At 35.0% G+C, this 15,744-nt stretch overlaps 2 protein-coding genes across 2 annotated transcripts; both read right to left on the reverse strand.

The window, feature by feature from the left end:
- Positions 1-2,453: 2,453 nt before the first annotated feature.
- LOC123667681 lies at positions 2,454-3,287 on the reverse strand. Its single transcript, XM_045601522.1, has one exon. It carries the CDS (start codon positions 3,285-3,287, stop codon positions 2,454-2,456), a length of 834 nt encoding a protein of 277 aa, XP_045457478.1.
- Positions 3,288-6,156: 2,869 nt separating this feature from the next.
- On the reverse strand, positions 6,157-13,005 carry LOC123669514 (eukaryotic initiation factor 4A). The gene is made up of 8 exons (XM_045603118.1): positions 12,908-13,005; positions 12,080-12,452; positions 11,793-12,007; positions 11,512-11,659; positions 8,211-8,342; positions 7,093-7,316; positions 6,810-7,013; positions 6,157-6,358 (listed from the first exon to the last, which is right to left on the reverse strand). Exons 1-7 carry the CDS (start codon positions 12,928-12,930, stop codon positions 6,869-6,871), a joined length of 1,260 nt encoding a protein of 419 aa, XP_045459074.1. The 5' UTR covers positions 12,931-13,005; the 3' UTR covers positions 6,157-6,358; positions 6,810-6,868.
- Positions 13,006-15,744: the final 2,739 nt, after the last annotated feature.

Below are 15,744 nucleotides of genomic sequence, written 5' to 3' on the forward strand. Positions count from 1 at the left end.
GCAGTCGTGCGCTTATGCTCGAAACCAGCGGTCTTTGAGAGGCACTGAAATAACGCCGACTCAAATTGACGACCACGGTCGGTTATAATTCTAGATGGACAACCGAATCGAGCGATCCACGTTGACAGGAGTGCTTGGGCCACTGTTTCCGCAGTAATATCTGCGATCGGCACTGCTTCCGGCCACCGAGTAAATCGGTCTACCGCCGTTAGACAATACCGATAGCCTTGCGAAAGTGGTAAAGGGCCAATAATGTCAATGTGGATTTGGGTGAAACGAACTTTAGGCAAGGTGTACGTACCGAGAGGTGAAGTAACGTGTCGATTGATCTTGGCTTTCTGACATGCTAGACACGCGCGAGCCCATTCACGGCAGTCTTTGCGTATCCCAGGCCAAACGAATCGTTCTGCAACGAGTTTTATAGTCGCACTAGCGCCAGGATGACTCAGCGAGTGAAGGCTCTCAAAGACTTGCTTGCGAAAAATCTTGGGTACATAGGGTCTAGAAGTCGATGTACTGACGTCGCAATACAGCGGAACTCGACTTCCAGGTACCGTCAGCTTCTCTAAACGCAGAGATGAACCTGCTGTTAGAAGAGTTTGGAGCTCTGAGTCACACGATTGGGCTTGGGCTATGTTCTCGATACTAACCGGTTTACCTAGTTCTTCAATCCTCGACAAGGTATCGGCAACTACGTTACTCTTGCCAGATATGTGTCGGATATCGGATGTGAATTGAGCTATGAAATCGAGGTGTCTATACTGTCTAGGTGAACAGTTTTTCTTCCTTTCATGGAATGCAAAACTGATCGGCTTATGGTCAGTATAGATGACGAAATGCCGGGCCTCGAGCATAAATCTGAAATATTTTATGCCTTCATATATGGCGAGCAATTCCCTGTCGTATGGTGAATATTTCACCTGTGATGGGCTCAGCTTCCGCGAGAAGAAAGCTAGTGGCTGCCATGCCCCGTTTTTGTACTTTGCAGGGCTGCACCAATTGCCTTATCGGAGGCATCTGTCACCAAGGCAAGTTTAGCAGTACAGTCGGGGTGTGCTAATAAAGCTGCCTCTGCGAGGCTGTTCTTACATGCGATGAAGGCTTCAAGGGCCTCCCCATTAAGATTAATAGGTTGTGACCCTTTGACAGAACCCGTCAGCAACGCATGTAGTGGAGCCTGGACTGCCGCTGCTTTAGGAAGAAATCTCCTGTAAAAATTGAGCATGCCCAAAAATGCCCTGAGCTGACGTACCGTGGTTGGAGTTGGGAATTCTTTAATCACCTGTACCTTGGATTCCAATGGTTTGGAGCCGTTCTCGGAGATTGAGTAACCTAAAAATTTTACCTCGGGCACACCGAAAACGCATTTTGCCGTATTCACTAGCAAGCCATATTCTCTGAGCTTGGTGAAAACTTGGCGGAGATGGTGTTCGTGCTGCTCTTCATCCTTGGAAAAGACTAAAATGTCATCCAGATAAACAAAAACAAAGTCTAGACCTCTAGTGACTTCGTCTAGAAACCTCTGGAAGGTCTGACCCGCATTCCGGAGTCCGAAGGTCATGAAAGGGAATTCGTATAGACCGAATGGAGTAGTAATCGCGGTCTTCGGAATGTCTGCTGGATCGACAGGTATCTGATTGTATGCCTTCAGTAAGTCGATGGTGCTAAAAATTTTGCAGCCCACGAGATTGTGTGCAAAGTCGTGGATGTGTTTAATCGGATACCTGTCAGGCACAGTTCGGGCATTTAGCATACGGTAGTCACCACAGGGACGCCAACTGTTGTCTTTTTTAGGCGCTAGGTGAAGAGGAGATGCCCAAGGACTCTGTGAAGGTCGAGCCGTCCCGTTAGCAAGCATAGCCTCGAACTCCTGTTGAGCAATTTTGAGTTTATCGGGTGCTAATCTACGTGGAGTACAAGATACTGGAGGGCCTGGAGTGGTGCGAATATGGTGTACAGTATTGTGTTTTATGTCGCGATATGTACCACTTGGACGGGTGATTTCGGGAAATTCCTCAAGAATTTTGTGATACCGAGTCTCACCGGTCAAGATTTTGACAGAGGCTATATTAATACAACTAACGACTTTGGCTGTGGATGAAAGTGAAGTTATACTATCTAACAAGCGTTTGTTACGACAATCAACAATGAGACCATAAAAGTTTAAAAAATCTACGCCTATTATAGGTTTAGTTACATCGGCTACAACAAATCGCCAATTAAACAATCTTCGCAAGCCAAAGTCTAGATTAAAATGTACAAAACCATATGTAGCTATAATAGAACCATTTGCAGCACACAGATTGTAATCCGTTTTGGCACGACGATATCGAAGAAGGGACCGAGGGTAGACACTAGATCGCTTCCTGTGTCGATTAAAAACTGCACCTTCGAAGCTCGATCCGTGAGAAATAGGCGACCAGTAGCAGAGGATGGGCAGTCAGCAGTCGCCATTATTGACCGCCCCTTGCGTTTCCCTCCTTGAAGTCGCATGGTTTTATGCATTTGCTGGCTTTCACTCCAAACTTCCAGTGGTACCAGCAAAGTGGGTACTTCCTGAATTTCGACTGCGATCGTTTAGACTTGGATGCCGATCTGCGCTGAGATGATCTTGCGGATCTGGTATTGGATCTACTTCTTTCCGACGCTAGTTGCTGGAACTGTCTCCGAAGTTCGACGATTTCTCTTGTAAGTGCTTCAACGGCTGAGCTGGAACTGGCTTGGGGTTGGCTGGCAGACGCCACCGTGGGTGACGGAGTAGCTAACTCGTGGATACGATCAGCTAAATCTGCCAAATCGTCGATGCAGGTTGAAGATGGTTGGCCTGCGAGCACTGTCTGGATTCCGTGCGGGAGACGACTAACCCAAATGGTCCGTAGGAAGTCATCAGGAACATTGGCACCAGCAAGGCTCTTCAAATGGCGCAAAAATTGAGAGGGCTTACGGTCTCCAAGCTCCTCGTGCATCAAAAGCTGCTTAATTTTCTTTTCCTTAGATGACGCTAGCCGCTTAATCAGCTCGGTCTTCAGCTTTAAAAATTTGTTAGTAGGTGGTGGACTAATAATAATATCCTTTACCTCTCTGGAAATTTCGTTGTCAAGCTGGCCCACTACATAATAAAATTTTGTAGCATCTCTTGTTATACCAGATATTGTGAACTGCCCTTCTACTAGCGCAAACCAAAGTTCTGGTTCCTCCGGGCAGAACGGGGGGTCTAGCGCTGACTTTAAAAATTTCAATATCACTATCGAGAGATTTTTCTGTCGGCGCGGTACCGCTACATGCATCTTGATATTCTTTATCCATCGTTCAAAAGCGGGGTCACCAGTTTAGGAGTTAAACAATATATTTATTAACCGTTTAGCACTCGTACAATATAGGTATCCGATATCCACAATTTTATTTATTACAAAACCAAATTACGTTTTACTCGCTAGCCCTTGTCAAAATTCTCGATCATGCGCTCTGTACTCTTTCTAGAGCGTTCTTTAAGAAATGACAGATTAATTTGAATTTAAAAATTGCTAGTGAAATAACTAATGTCAAATACGCCGTATACTACGGGTATCGTGCGGATATGCTTGTTTATTAAATATATATAAAAATAATATTTTGTAAATCAAATAATAAAAGTTAATATATGTGTAATACAAATAAATATAATATACATAAACAAATAATAAATGCCAGGTAGCCTACAAAACTATTGTGTATTTGAAACAGGTATTCAAAATTTTCATACAATTTTTATCTGGCTGGGATTCCGAAATACGTATTCTCCCCATCTCAGGCGGGTTGGCGATCGCAGTTGTAACGATGGGTTTAGAAGGCACTGCTGCCGCTCTTACGATACCCACGGGATGAGATGGGGTGGCACTATTCTATGCCGGTTGCCACGCGGCGAAGAATAGAATGTGAAGACGTGCGTGAGATTACAGATACCTCTTTAAGGGATAGATCTCATGCTACGTGATTCATTTGTTTTGTATGAAAGCATTGTTGCTATTATTATTTTAGTTTCTTAGATAAGTTTTCTTTTATATCGTTTTTTTTTTTTTTTTTTTGTTAAAAATTTACTGTAAAATGCCAAAGTGGTCTGTACAACAATAGCTATGAAGATTGTTTGTAGTTTTATGTTTGTTAGTTTTAATTTGTTTAAGTAGAATTAGTGAATAAGTGAATTTGATTTGTTAGAGTAAAAGAAAAACGATTACGAAACTGATTACTATAGATAAAGATTTTATAACGTTAATGTTGTCGCTAATTTTAGAGGAAAATTCCAAAGAGTTTAGCTAGAGTTTTTTAACATTTTTCAACAGAAGTTCCTCAAAAAGATGTATAATTATAAAATAAAACAATACAAAATAAACTTGTTTCTATTTTTCATAATCATTAAAACACGAACGATAAATATGGTCATAATTACAAAACGATTTAAAAGTTGGTGGAACAAAGGTTACAAAGGCATAAATACTTTATTTTGAAAAAATATTAATAGCAATGATCTAAAAATGTTTGACACTTGGAAAGTACATGGCCATATTCACAAATAAATAGGTCGTATTTCATGCAAAGAACAAACACTTTGAAGCAGTACAAAAAAAAAAAACTTTAAAATTGCTCTCCTGTAAAATTACAAAAAGTGCAGTTGAGCCCTTGTACCACCAAAAGTGCGATATCATGCCTTTATAGTTAGGACGTTTTGATATTTTTAGCCTATTTTAGGAGAATTTGTAGTTTACTTCCGAAGACAACGTTGCGATTTTGCGTTTGCAATATCGTTTTAAGCGGTTCGAGGCAGTTAAAGAGTCATGAATAATTGTGTTTGCTCACAAACGAAAAAAAAACCGACTTCAATTTCATCGACGAAAAAATAGTCAAGTAACTACGCGTTATCAAACATAACTCAAAAAGTAGTTATCAGATCTTGATAAAATTTATATGTGACCACATGATAAACATCAGCTTTCGATTAAATTAAAAATTATCAAAACCGGTACACTCAGTAAAAAGTTATTGCAGATTTTCGAGAGTTTCCCTCGATTTCTCTGGGATCCCATCATCAGATCCTAGTTTCCATATCATCGGTTAAAAACTTTATGAACTTCAAAACGAATTTTCTCTTCAGGGATCATTCATTAATCACAATTTTTTTTAGCAGCTTTAACCCCCTACCTACCCCTTGGTGATATGGTTTTTAGACTACCTAAAATCATGTGTATTTTTGTTTGCTAAAAGTATATGATAAAATTTTGGTAAACCAAGGATAATGATAAAAATTTCCAGACATCAAGGTTACAAACCCAAGTTGTGGTTTAGAATTCGCACGTACAATAACAAAAAAAAAATGCACGTGAGATCTCACTAGCCCCCTTGTGATGTCATGAATTTTCTCCGAACCCCTTCCTTTCACACTTGTGATGTTAGCAGTGTCCAGTGTGATGTTACAAGTGGTCGCAGGTTTGACACGATTGATAGCAAAATTAGTAGATACATGATCTTTCTATAGTGTCGATATAGCGTTTATTTCAATTTGTATTATGTTGTATATTAATTTGTATTTAACATTTTTTTTTTAAATAAATCGATATTATTTATGCCAGTTTCTCAAAAACCAAGTATTCGCTTATACGCTTCAGCCTGTAATATCCCACTAATGGGCATAGGCCTCTTTCCCCATGTAGGAGAAGGATCAGAGCTTAATCCACCACGCTACTCCAATGCGGGGTGCTACTATGAGTAACGATCACTATCAGGTGTACATGGTAACAACCGGGACCAACGGCTTAACGTGCTCTTCAAGGCACGGTGGGGAAACCCACAAGGACTGCACAAACACTCAGACCACTGCAAACACCTGTGTGGCCAATACAAATGTTTTTCATGTGCGGGATCGAACCCGCAACCGCCAGCGCAACAGACACAATCCATAGCGGTGATCGTTGCTCCAACGCGAACTAAGTATAGGATGTTGAAATATTTAGGAGCGAATAGAAAATATAGTAATAGGTATTAAGCATACATTTAATTAATTATGATTTCGTCAATATTGAAAGATTAAAAAAAAAATATAATGCATCTACTGCAAGCTGTTCTAATATCATTAAATTCAACTGTTTTTGCACTATTTAAAAGGAACCTTAATTACCAACTTCGTATATTTCGAAGAAAATTTATTCCAAAAATATAAATAATTTTAAATGAACATAAAAACCATGTAGAAAATTATTAGTATAAGGGAACACAGGATCAAAAGAGGACCTGTCAAAAGAAAGTAATGACTTAGAGGAAATTTTGATTTATTATTTCCACATAGTTGTGTCCAAAGTGCATTTCAACAGCTCAGTTGGTAGATTTTCTGGAAATAAAATTTGTACAATTCAGTATACAGTTCTATAGACAATTAAGGTTCCGATCGGGAATGGAGTGCTACAACGTCATATTAATAACAATACAAAGGAGATATTTAATTATATTTATTTACCGTATTACAAAAACAGTTTACCATATTATGTACAATTGGAAAAAGCTACAATACATTATTTCCTTCTCGTACTTTTGTGATTGAAATAGCCTCTCCAGTACCCGATGAGACCTCTCTGCAAGTAGCAGGGAGGTCTACGCGGAACGGGGGCCATCCGGCCTGGCCGGTCTTACAGCTATGTATATTAATTAGACTTATATAGATACGTTTATAATAGTTATATTGTATTCATTAATTAAACTAAACCAATATATTGGTTCAAATAAAATAATTCCAATAAAAAATCAGCACAGTGGTTTTTAGGAGGCAGTCCTAATACTCACACCGTTTAAATATCGCAATAGAATGCAGGACACAAAGTATAAATTGGAATGCGATGGCGCCTCAGATGAGGTTAGCCACATCATTTGGCATTTCCGTAATAGTCGTATGATAGAATTCCTCTATATCTTTCAAAGCTCTCTTGTCTGCTTCAGTAACAAAGTTAATAGCGATTCCTTTACGGCCGAAACGACCTCCTCTTCCGATACTGGAAATTGAAAAATACAAATTAAATAATGAACTTTTGTAAATGTAGACATTAAAAAAATATTTTAAAAATTATTCACCGATGGATGTAGTTCTCACGGTTAGTAGGCAGATCATAGTTAATAACGCAGGAGACTTGTTGTACGTCAATACCACGGGCCAACAGATCAGTGGTGATCAGAACACGGGACGATCCTGTACGGAACTGTCTCATGATGACCTCACGTTCACGCTGGTCCATATCACCGTGCATAGCAGACACAGTGAAGTCACGTTCATGCATAGACTCAGTTAGCCAGTCCACCTGAAAAGGAATAATAAAAATAGTTGTAAAGTTGAATTGTTAAAGCACAGCAGGAAATATTCTGCTCAAAATCTGAAGCAACATGATAGGAAAGTTTACAGAAGATCACAGTTAAATAATAGGGTTAGGGGTAGGGTCGGCAACGCACTTGCAATGCTTCTGGTATTGTAGACATCTATAACCTACAATAACGACCTTACCAGAAGACCAACATTCATTACTATCAGGTAAGCTGTTTTTTTTTTGTTTGCCAACCCAGTTATATATTTAAAAAAAAGAATGGATTACATGGATAACACATTAATAGATGTTAATAAATACTGAATATAACATATTAGATTAAATATATAAATATAGACATAGACAACATATAAAATATACTGTGCCAATAAACAACTTGTAATGTGTTAACTAACAACAACTAACTTTTTTCAACGTTTAGCAACTGTTGTTTTTTAAACAAAAGAACTAAAACTAAAGATGGTGACATGAAATTATCAAATCATTATGTACATTATGTATTCTCATTGTATGTCAGCCACTTTTACAAGCATAACCTTGAAAAACCACTGTAAGACATACTATATTTAAGTTAATAGTTTAATCCTATTACTAATTATTTTATAATTCTATTTTAAAATCTGTGACTGCACTGTGTTAATATATAAGACAAGTACTATTCTTCTTCTCTAAACCAATACTTATTTCTCACTGTATTATGCATGTGGTATTTGTCACCTTAAAGTTGATAAACCTTTAAAAGTAAAATAAAAATAATACTATAGAGAAGATGGAATAAGTAGATAAAACTATAATTTTCCTTAAATAAATAAACAATAAAATAGACAAACATAACATTTATAATATGTTAGATTGATGTTAATGAAAATTTACCTTGCGACGAGTATTGCAGAAGATAACAGCCTGAGCAATGGATAGAGTGTCATACAAGTCACAAAGAGTCTCCAATTTCCAATCTTCAAGTTCAATTGATATGAAGAATTGCTTGATACCTTCCAATGTAAGCTAAAAAAGAAAACGAACTAATTATATTCACTCAGTTACAAGATTAGATATATTAATAATAATTAAAATTAAACATCAAAAAGATTAGTTAGTTGAAAATAAGACTGGACTGATTACAAAAACATTTTATGGGCCTTTAAGAAATTCATTTCTTTAACTGTGTGTATAATCGCCTTTAAATTAATTACTTAATAGTAATGTTAGTACTAAAACATACAAATATCTACAGTTACAATTTACTAAGAACAAAAAATTATGCGCTTTTACTTAAATGTTGAAAAGCATTATTCAAAATTCACCTCAATGGTCAATAGCTGAAAGCCCTACAACAATCAATTGACTTGAACCTTTAGTCATAAAAGAACTTATGGCCTTGTATCCTAAAAAAAATTTGTGTGATTTATCACAATTTCACTACAATTGTTTGCTAAAACTCCACTTTAAGATTGTTTATAATTATGAAACCTACACTAGATTTTAAGTAAAACATCCAAAAAGTAAAATTTGCGATAATATATTAAATAATAACAGTATAATGAAACCATACCCTACTATGTGCAGCATAATTTATATGACGCCCAAACAAGTATAATACTTTTAGAGATTCCTATATTAAAAAATAATGTGTTATAAATTGAACCTCTAACTGTATATAACAATATACAATTAATTTCTAATCAATTTGCATTTAAAAATAACAATAACAATAATAAAATGTTTGCACTCCATTAGTGATACAGAAGACGAGCAGAGACCGTGACTATAATATTAAACTAAAAATTGTAAAAATGGTTAAGAAATTAAAACAAATACAAATGTTAGTCTTAAACTATTTATAGACAATTAATCTATAAGAATAAGTTCATTTATATAAACTAAATAAACAAATTAAAATTATAAGCATTAAATTGAATACATAAAAAACCTAGCTTATAAAAATTATTTGATGCATTTTATTGGTATAAAGCTATATCCGTATACAAATAAATAAAATTGGAGTGTTTGTTGTGTCTGTCTAATATTAAAATAACCACTTTTAACTAAATGCAAATGGTAAAAAAAAATATAAAAATACCAAAATAACATTATTTACAATTTTTTCTGTCTGTCTAATCTGGCTAATCTCTAAAACGGCTAGACCTATTTTGAAGGGACTATCACTGACAGATAGCTGATGTAATACAGAGTAACTTAGGCTACATTTATTTAAAAAAAAAAATATTATCTTATAGCTGCGAACTGAACAATAACTTTTTTGTTAAGTTACACACAAACGAAGTTGTGGGCACAACTAGTACATTAAAATTTTAAGACTAAATTTAAGAGCTATAGTAAATTTAAATAAAATATAGTATTGGAAGTTATTAGTTCCCTTATCTTGTCATTAGCTTATTATATAAATAAGCTATTATCTAAACTATATTCAGAGAAGTACCACTGCTTAGTTAATAGCCTAAAATACATTTTTTTTACCAATTAGCAACAATTAAGCAGACTAGTTAACTAATTTACTTTACTATTCATTAATTAAGATTATTTATAATTTGCTCTATAACAAATTTTCACAAGTATTTATTAATATTTAGTTAAATAAAGTTATTATTGCTTCATTCAGATTTTTGTCACAAAAATTGTTGAAAATTAACCATAATCATCAAGTTATAAGACTAGCAACATTCTTCCCCAATATATGCATTTCATAAATGTTGATTTTTCGAAATTAAAAGTAAAAAAAAAGATTAAAAACCCCTTTTTGTCTGGGTTCTTGGACATGACATAAACATGATTCGTCATTTCTAAAGAATGCAATCATACTATTGTAAATTGACGTATGAAACATTGTTAATAGAGCCTATAAACTAATATGTCAAAAAAAAAAAAAAAAATATATGGAAATAGTTCTAGTTATGGAATATGATTAAGGCATATTGACAAACATTTTTTTAATAAAAGTCATTAATAAATTATTCTTAATTTAACTAGCTTAAGTAATAGTAAGTGTCACAAATTTAGTATAAAAGCAAATCTTTAAATGAAAAATACTATTATATAAATTATTCATTCAAGTATAAGTATTATTTCTTGTTAATTTTTTTTTAAAGCCAAATAACTATGCTTATCTTATTTAGTTGGTCAACTCAAGTGATAATGAACCTATTACTAATCTACACAAGCGCTAAAATTAAATATCAGTTATGAATTAAACCCTTAAAGATAATGGTTAAAGCAAAAAGGCCATGCTAAACTTAATAAACTGGCCAACTCAAATCATAATTAACCTACACATATTCTAACATTTAGTATCAGTTGTGAATTAAAACTCATAATGATAATAATCACTGTGGTAAAAAAACCATGGTTATGCTTAACTTAATTGAATGGTCAATTGAACTCATAATGGGCCCATGAACCACAGTACACTATAACAATATCCATTAAACTTGGCACAAAAAAGACCACCCTAAACTACAATAATAAATAGCAACCCATTACAGTAAAAAAGGATTAGCTTTGTTAAAAAAAAAAGGTGATTTCAGATTATTTTAAGCAACATCTTAACTCATAATCAGCCCACAACTAACCTGAACAAATGCAAATCTATACATATAATAAAATGGTAGGAAAGTCCAAACTGTACATTGAATACTTTTTTAAAAGAATACTTCGGGTGTGCTCTACATCGATACCAAAGCCAAAAATATGGTTTTTAGAATTTTTGACCGTTTGTCTGTATGTATGTTCGGGATAAACCCAAAAAATACTACATGGATTTACTTCAAATTTGGCACAAATATTATTAAGTCGGGTCAACATATATGCTACATATTATTACGCTATCACCTACGTGGAACGAGCAGTGAACCTTTATTTCTTCAACGCATTCTGTAACAACGCGTAATCTAACGACGCATATTTGAATATTGTTGTTATTATGTTAATGCTATAAGCTAGCTTCACAATATAAATAAAGACATTCTGTAGTATATTTAGTATCAGCATTGCACCCGTAAGAAGCAAGGGCGGGTCGCTAGTAATAAATACTAGTCTCAAATTTAACCTCAAAAAGAGAACTATGATAGCAAAAAAAATACCATGCTCAACACAATTGACTCATTACTTACCTATCACAAATCTATAAAAAAACACACTCGAAAATAGCAATCCTTACCTCTTCTTTCTGTACAAGGATGCGGACAGGATCCCTCATGAAGCATCGTGACACTTCCAATACATCATCTGGCATTGTGGCCGATAGCAAAATAACTTGTACATCAGCTGACAGCATTTTAAACACATCATGAATCTGGTCTTTGAAACTGTAAATATTGTAAGATATTGTTATAATTTTAAATATATAATTATTCATTTAGCAATTTACAAAACTAAATAAAATAAACCTTGTAATTTGTCTATTACACTGGCGGAAAATAAATATTTAATCATGCTTACCCCCTCGATAACATTTCATCTGCTTCATCGAGAACAAACAACTTGATTGTGTTGGCACGGAGGGCGCGACGTGTAATCATATCATACACGCGACCAGGAGTCCCTACAACCACGTGAACTCCACTCTCCAGCTGACGAATGTCTTCACGAACATTTGTACCACCGATACAGGCATGGCATTTTGCATTCAAGTGATCACCAAGAGCTATAACAACCTAAAAAAACCAAACTTTTGTACCACTGTATCTTCACCATAAAAATTACACATCAATCAATAATTAACATACCTTTTGAATCTGTTGAGCCAATTCTCTGGTTGGGGCCAAAATGAGAGCTTGACATTCGCGAATACTAGTATCGATCTGTTGCAGAATTGAAATTGAAAAAGTAGCAGTTTTGCCAGTCCCAGACTGGGCTTGAGCTATAACGTCGCGACCTTGGATGCAAGGCATAATTGCGCGTTGCTGTATAGCAGAGGGTTTCTCAAAACCATAGGCATAGATACCTCTGAGTAGCTCTTCTTTTAATTTCATGTCATCGAAGCTTTCTACGACTTCATGCCAGTTTGTATCAAGTGCGCCGCCGGGTTCCATACCCGGTGGTCCATCGTAGCCTTGATCTTTGGATGGCCCATTTTTATCTTCTGGCCAATCCTCTGATCTGCAATATTATACATAATTATTGTTTTTCTCTATACATTTAAAAAAATAAAAAAAAAAAACATCTGAATAATAAAGTTTCAATGAATTAGCAAAAATCATTAAATGAAACTGTCAGATGTCATTTCGCATAAATGCGCATGCCGCCCATTTTGTAACAAGTTAATTAATCAAAAGACTATATATATATATATATATATGATGATTTAAAATAAATGCTAACCTCATTGAATAAAATGCTTTAAATATGCGCGCAAAACACGTGCACGAAGGCGAAGCAGGAATAATGAACAATTGCCAGCGCCATGTTGGCAATCGGAGATCAGGGAAATTAGCAATTTTAGAGTAAAGATCACGTAAATTCAATTAAATCGATTGATAAATTAATTTGTTTATTTTTATTACGTTTGGTTTAATTGAATACATTCGAAAATAAGGCAAAAAGAGAAGACTTACCTTCTTTCAGGTGAATACGACATGTCTCAATCGCAGTAGCTGAGCGGAAAAGAACTAGCAAGGTCAAGTAAAGTTTAGTAGAAGCTTTTTTATGATAAAATTACAAAATGAAATATACACACGTTATTTCTCCAAAAATAATTTCAAAATATTTTAAAAATATTATTTGAATACCAAAAATTTTTAAACACTATCTTTTTCAAGAAGATGAGTAATACTAAGATAATAGGAAATTAAACGACGGAAGTAAATGACTACGACTTCTAGCAATAGAGAAGCTTGTAATACAGATAACAAATACAGAAAATCAACGGATATTGATCAACGAATGTTGCCACACTACAGTTTTATATTTTACTTTTATTTAATCATATATTGATATTAGCTATGCCGACGACTTCGTCCGCGTGGATTTTAACAAAATTGTTCAATTGTTCAATTTCCAGAATTATAAAACACATCAACTTCTAAAATAAAACTAGCCTAAGTTACCCCTTATTACATCAGCTATCTGCCAGTGAAAATCCCGTCTAAATCGGCCCAGCTGTTTCAGAGATTAGCCGAAACAAACAGACAGACAGATAGAAAGACATACAGACAGAAAAAAAATGCAAAAAATGTTAATTTGGTATATGTAGGTACCATGTATACATCCCATTTAGTAAAAAGCGGTTATTTTTAGCCGATTTCAAAAAAGGAGGAGGTTAGTCAATTCGATATTTTTTTATGAGTGTTCGGGGATAACTTCGTCGTTTATGAACCGATATTGATAAAAAAAATGTTGAAAAGAAGCTAAAAAAGCTCCTAAGCTCCTAAGCTAGAAAGAAGTTCCTAAGTGTGGTACAATGATAAGGAAATCAGGATTTGATAATGGAATCCTAGAAAAATCGAGAGAAACCCTTGAAAAGCCGCATAACTATTGAGTGGGTGTACCGATTTTGATGATTTTTAATTTAATCGAAAGTCGATGTTTATCATGTGGTCACATTTAAATTTCGTCGAGATCTGATTACAACTTTTGGAGTAACCTTTGATAATGCGTATTTACTTGACGATTTTTTTCGTCTATCACGTTGTATTACTTGTCGATGTAATTGAAGTCGGTTTTTTTTCGTTTGCCAGCAAACACAATTATATTATTACAAACAGACAGTCCAATTTCATTTATTTGTATAAATATATATTAATACGGTAAGGTTAAGATGTTTGTTAAAAAACCTAACCATTACTCCACATAATTTATATATCATTTTTTAGATAGTTCACGGTGCTCTACCGGCATCCACAGCAAAAAAAAATTATTATTGCTTTTGTTTTTGTGAATTAATTAATTAATTAAATTATATTATTTATTATAAACATTGAAACACAACGAGAACTTGTTTTAACAGACAACGTTATGTATAGAATAATGATACATTAAATAATGTTATTTCATAGAAATTATACCAGTACATTTTTTACTGGTATTTACTCATTTGACGCTATATATATATATATTATTTAACGTTAAATATCTATATCGTTAGACGCCGCGTTGGCACAACGGTCAAAGCACGGGTTTGTGACAGATATTTGCCGTGGTCTGGATGTTTGTGCAGTCCTTGTGGGTCTCCTCACCGTGCCTCGAAGAGCACAATAAGCCGCCGATCCTGGTTATTGTCATTTACACCTGATAGTGGTCCTTATTCATAGTAGGGAATATATCCGCCAACTCGCATTGGTGCAGCGTGGTGGATTAAGCTCTGATCCTTCTCTTACAAAGGGTAAGAGGCCTATGCCCAGCAGTGGGATATTGTAGGGTGAAGCGTAAACTAAATAATAAAAATAATACGAATATTAAGAAACACATCATACAATACGAAAGAAAATTTTATTTGATATAGGTGTATGTTGTGTGATTTTGATGATTTTGATAGAAGGCTCACTGAAGATTTTCAGTCAAACATCAAGTTTTTCTGGAAATCCATCAAAACAGCCAGAGGAGAAACTTCTACCTCGGAACTGAGTACAATCAGGAGTCAAGATGGGAGCATTATAAAAGGAGAAGAATACGTGTTGTTGTGACAGGATAAGAAATAGTGAGATAAGGAAACGTTGTTGTCTGAAAGAAGATGTAGTGACAAAAATTGAGAAAGGTATGCTCAAATGATTTGGTCATGTCAAGAGAATGAGTGAAGAACGATTGACGAAAAAAGTGTATAAGGCAAGTGTGGATAGAAGGGTTGGAAGGGGTAAACCTAGGCGGACATTCCGAGACCAAATAAGGGACGTCTTGAAAAAAGGCCAGGTCAAGAGTACCCTAAACCGAAGAGCATGTTTAAAGGGAATAATGAAAGTGGACGAAGCGAAAGAAGTATGTAAGGATCGTAGCACGTGGAAAGAAGTGGTCTCTGCCTACCCCTACGGGAAAGAGGCGTGATTATATGTATGTATGTATGTATAGGTGTAATTTTTTTATATCTCCTATTACAAACTCTTATATTGACCTTAATAATGATTATTAAACCAGAGTCACTCGGACAGTCGTTTAATGAGCTAACCATTAGGCTAGTTAGCTATAATATTGACATTTAATTTAAGGGTACGTAAACGTCTTAAGTACATTGAACGTCGAACTACTTGTATGTATGTTTATTTAATCGCATAATGCTAAAATAATATAATTTAAAGCTTCACGTTGTTGCTGCTCTTATTAATCTGCGCACGGCGCAATGTGGTGCGAGGATGCTCGTACGTCGAATTGAATAATTCTTGTATGCATCGGCAACATCGCAGAGGTATCAGTAGAAACATTATTATTTAGTGACATCATAAGGAACGTTATCGGTATCGTA

Source organism: Melitaea cinxia, chromosome 3 (genome assembly GCF_905220565.1).
Source record: "Melitaea cinxia chromosome 3, ilMelCinx1.1, whole genome shotgun sequence".
Taxonomy (NCBI): domain Eukaryota; kingdom Metazoa; phylum Arthropoda; class Insecta; order Lepidoptera; family Nymphalidae; genus Melitaea; species Melitaea cinxia.

What these genes read in the sequence shown, in the direction of transcription:
- LOC123667681 (XM_045601522.1), bottom strand. Translation starts at nt 3,287, where the DNA reads ATGCATGTAGCGGTACCGCGCCGACAGAAAAATCTCTCGATAGTGATA.
- LOC123669514 (XM_045603118.1), bottom strand. Translation starts at nt 12,930, where the DNA reads ATGTCGTATTCACCTGAAAGAAG. An exon ending in TCGTATTCACCTGAAAGAAG is followed by an intron (nt 12,453 to 12,907) that starts GTAAGTCTTCTC and finishes ATAATATTGCAG; the next exon opens with ATCAGAGGATTGGCCAGAAG. An exon ending in CGTGAGAACTACATCCATCG is followed by an intron (nt 7,014 to 7,092) that starts GTGAATAATTTT and finishes TTCAATTTCCAG; the next exon opens with TATCGGAAGAGGAGGTCGTT.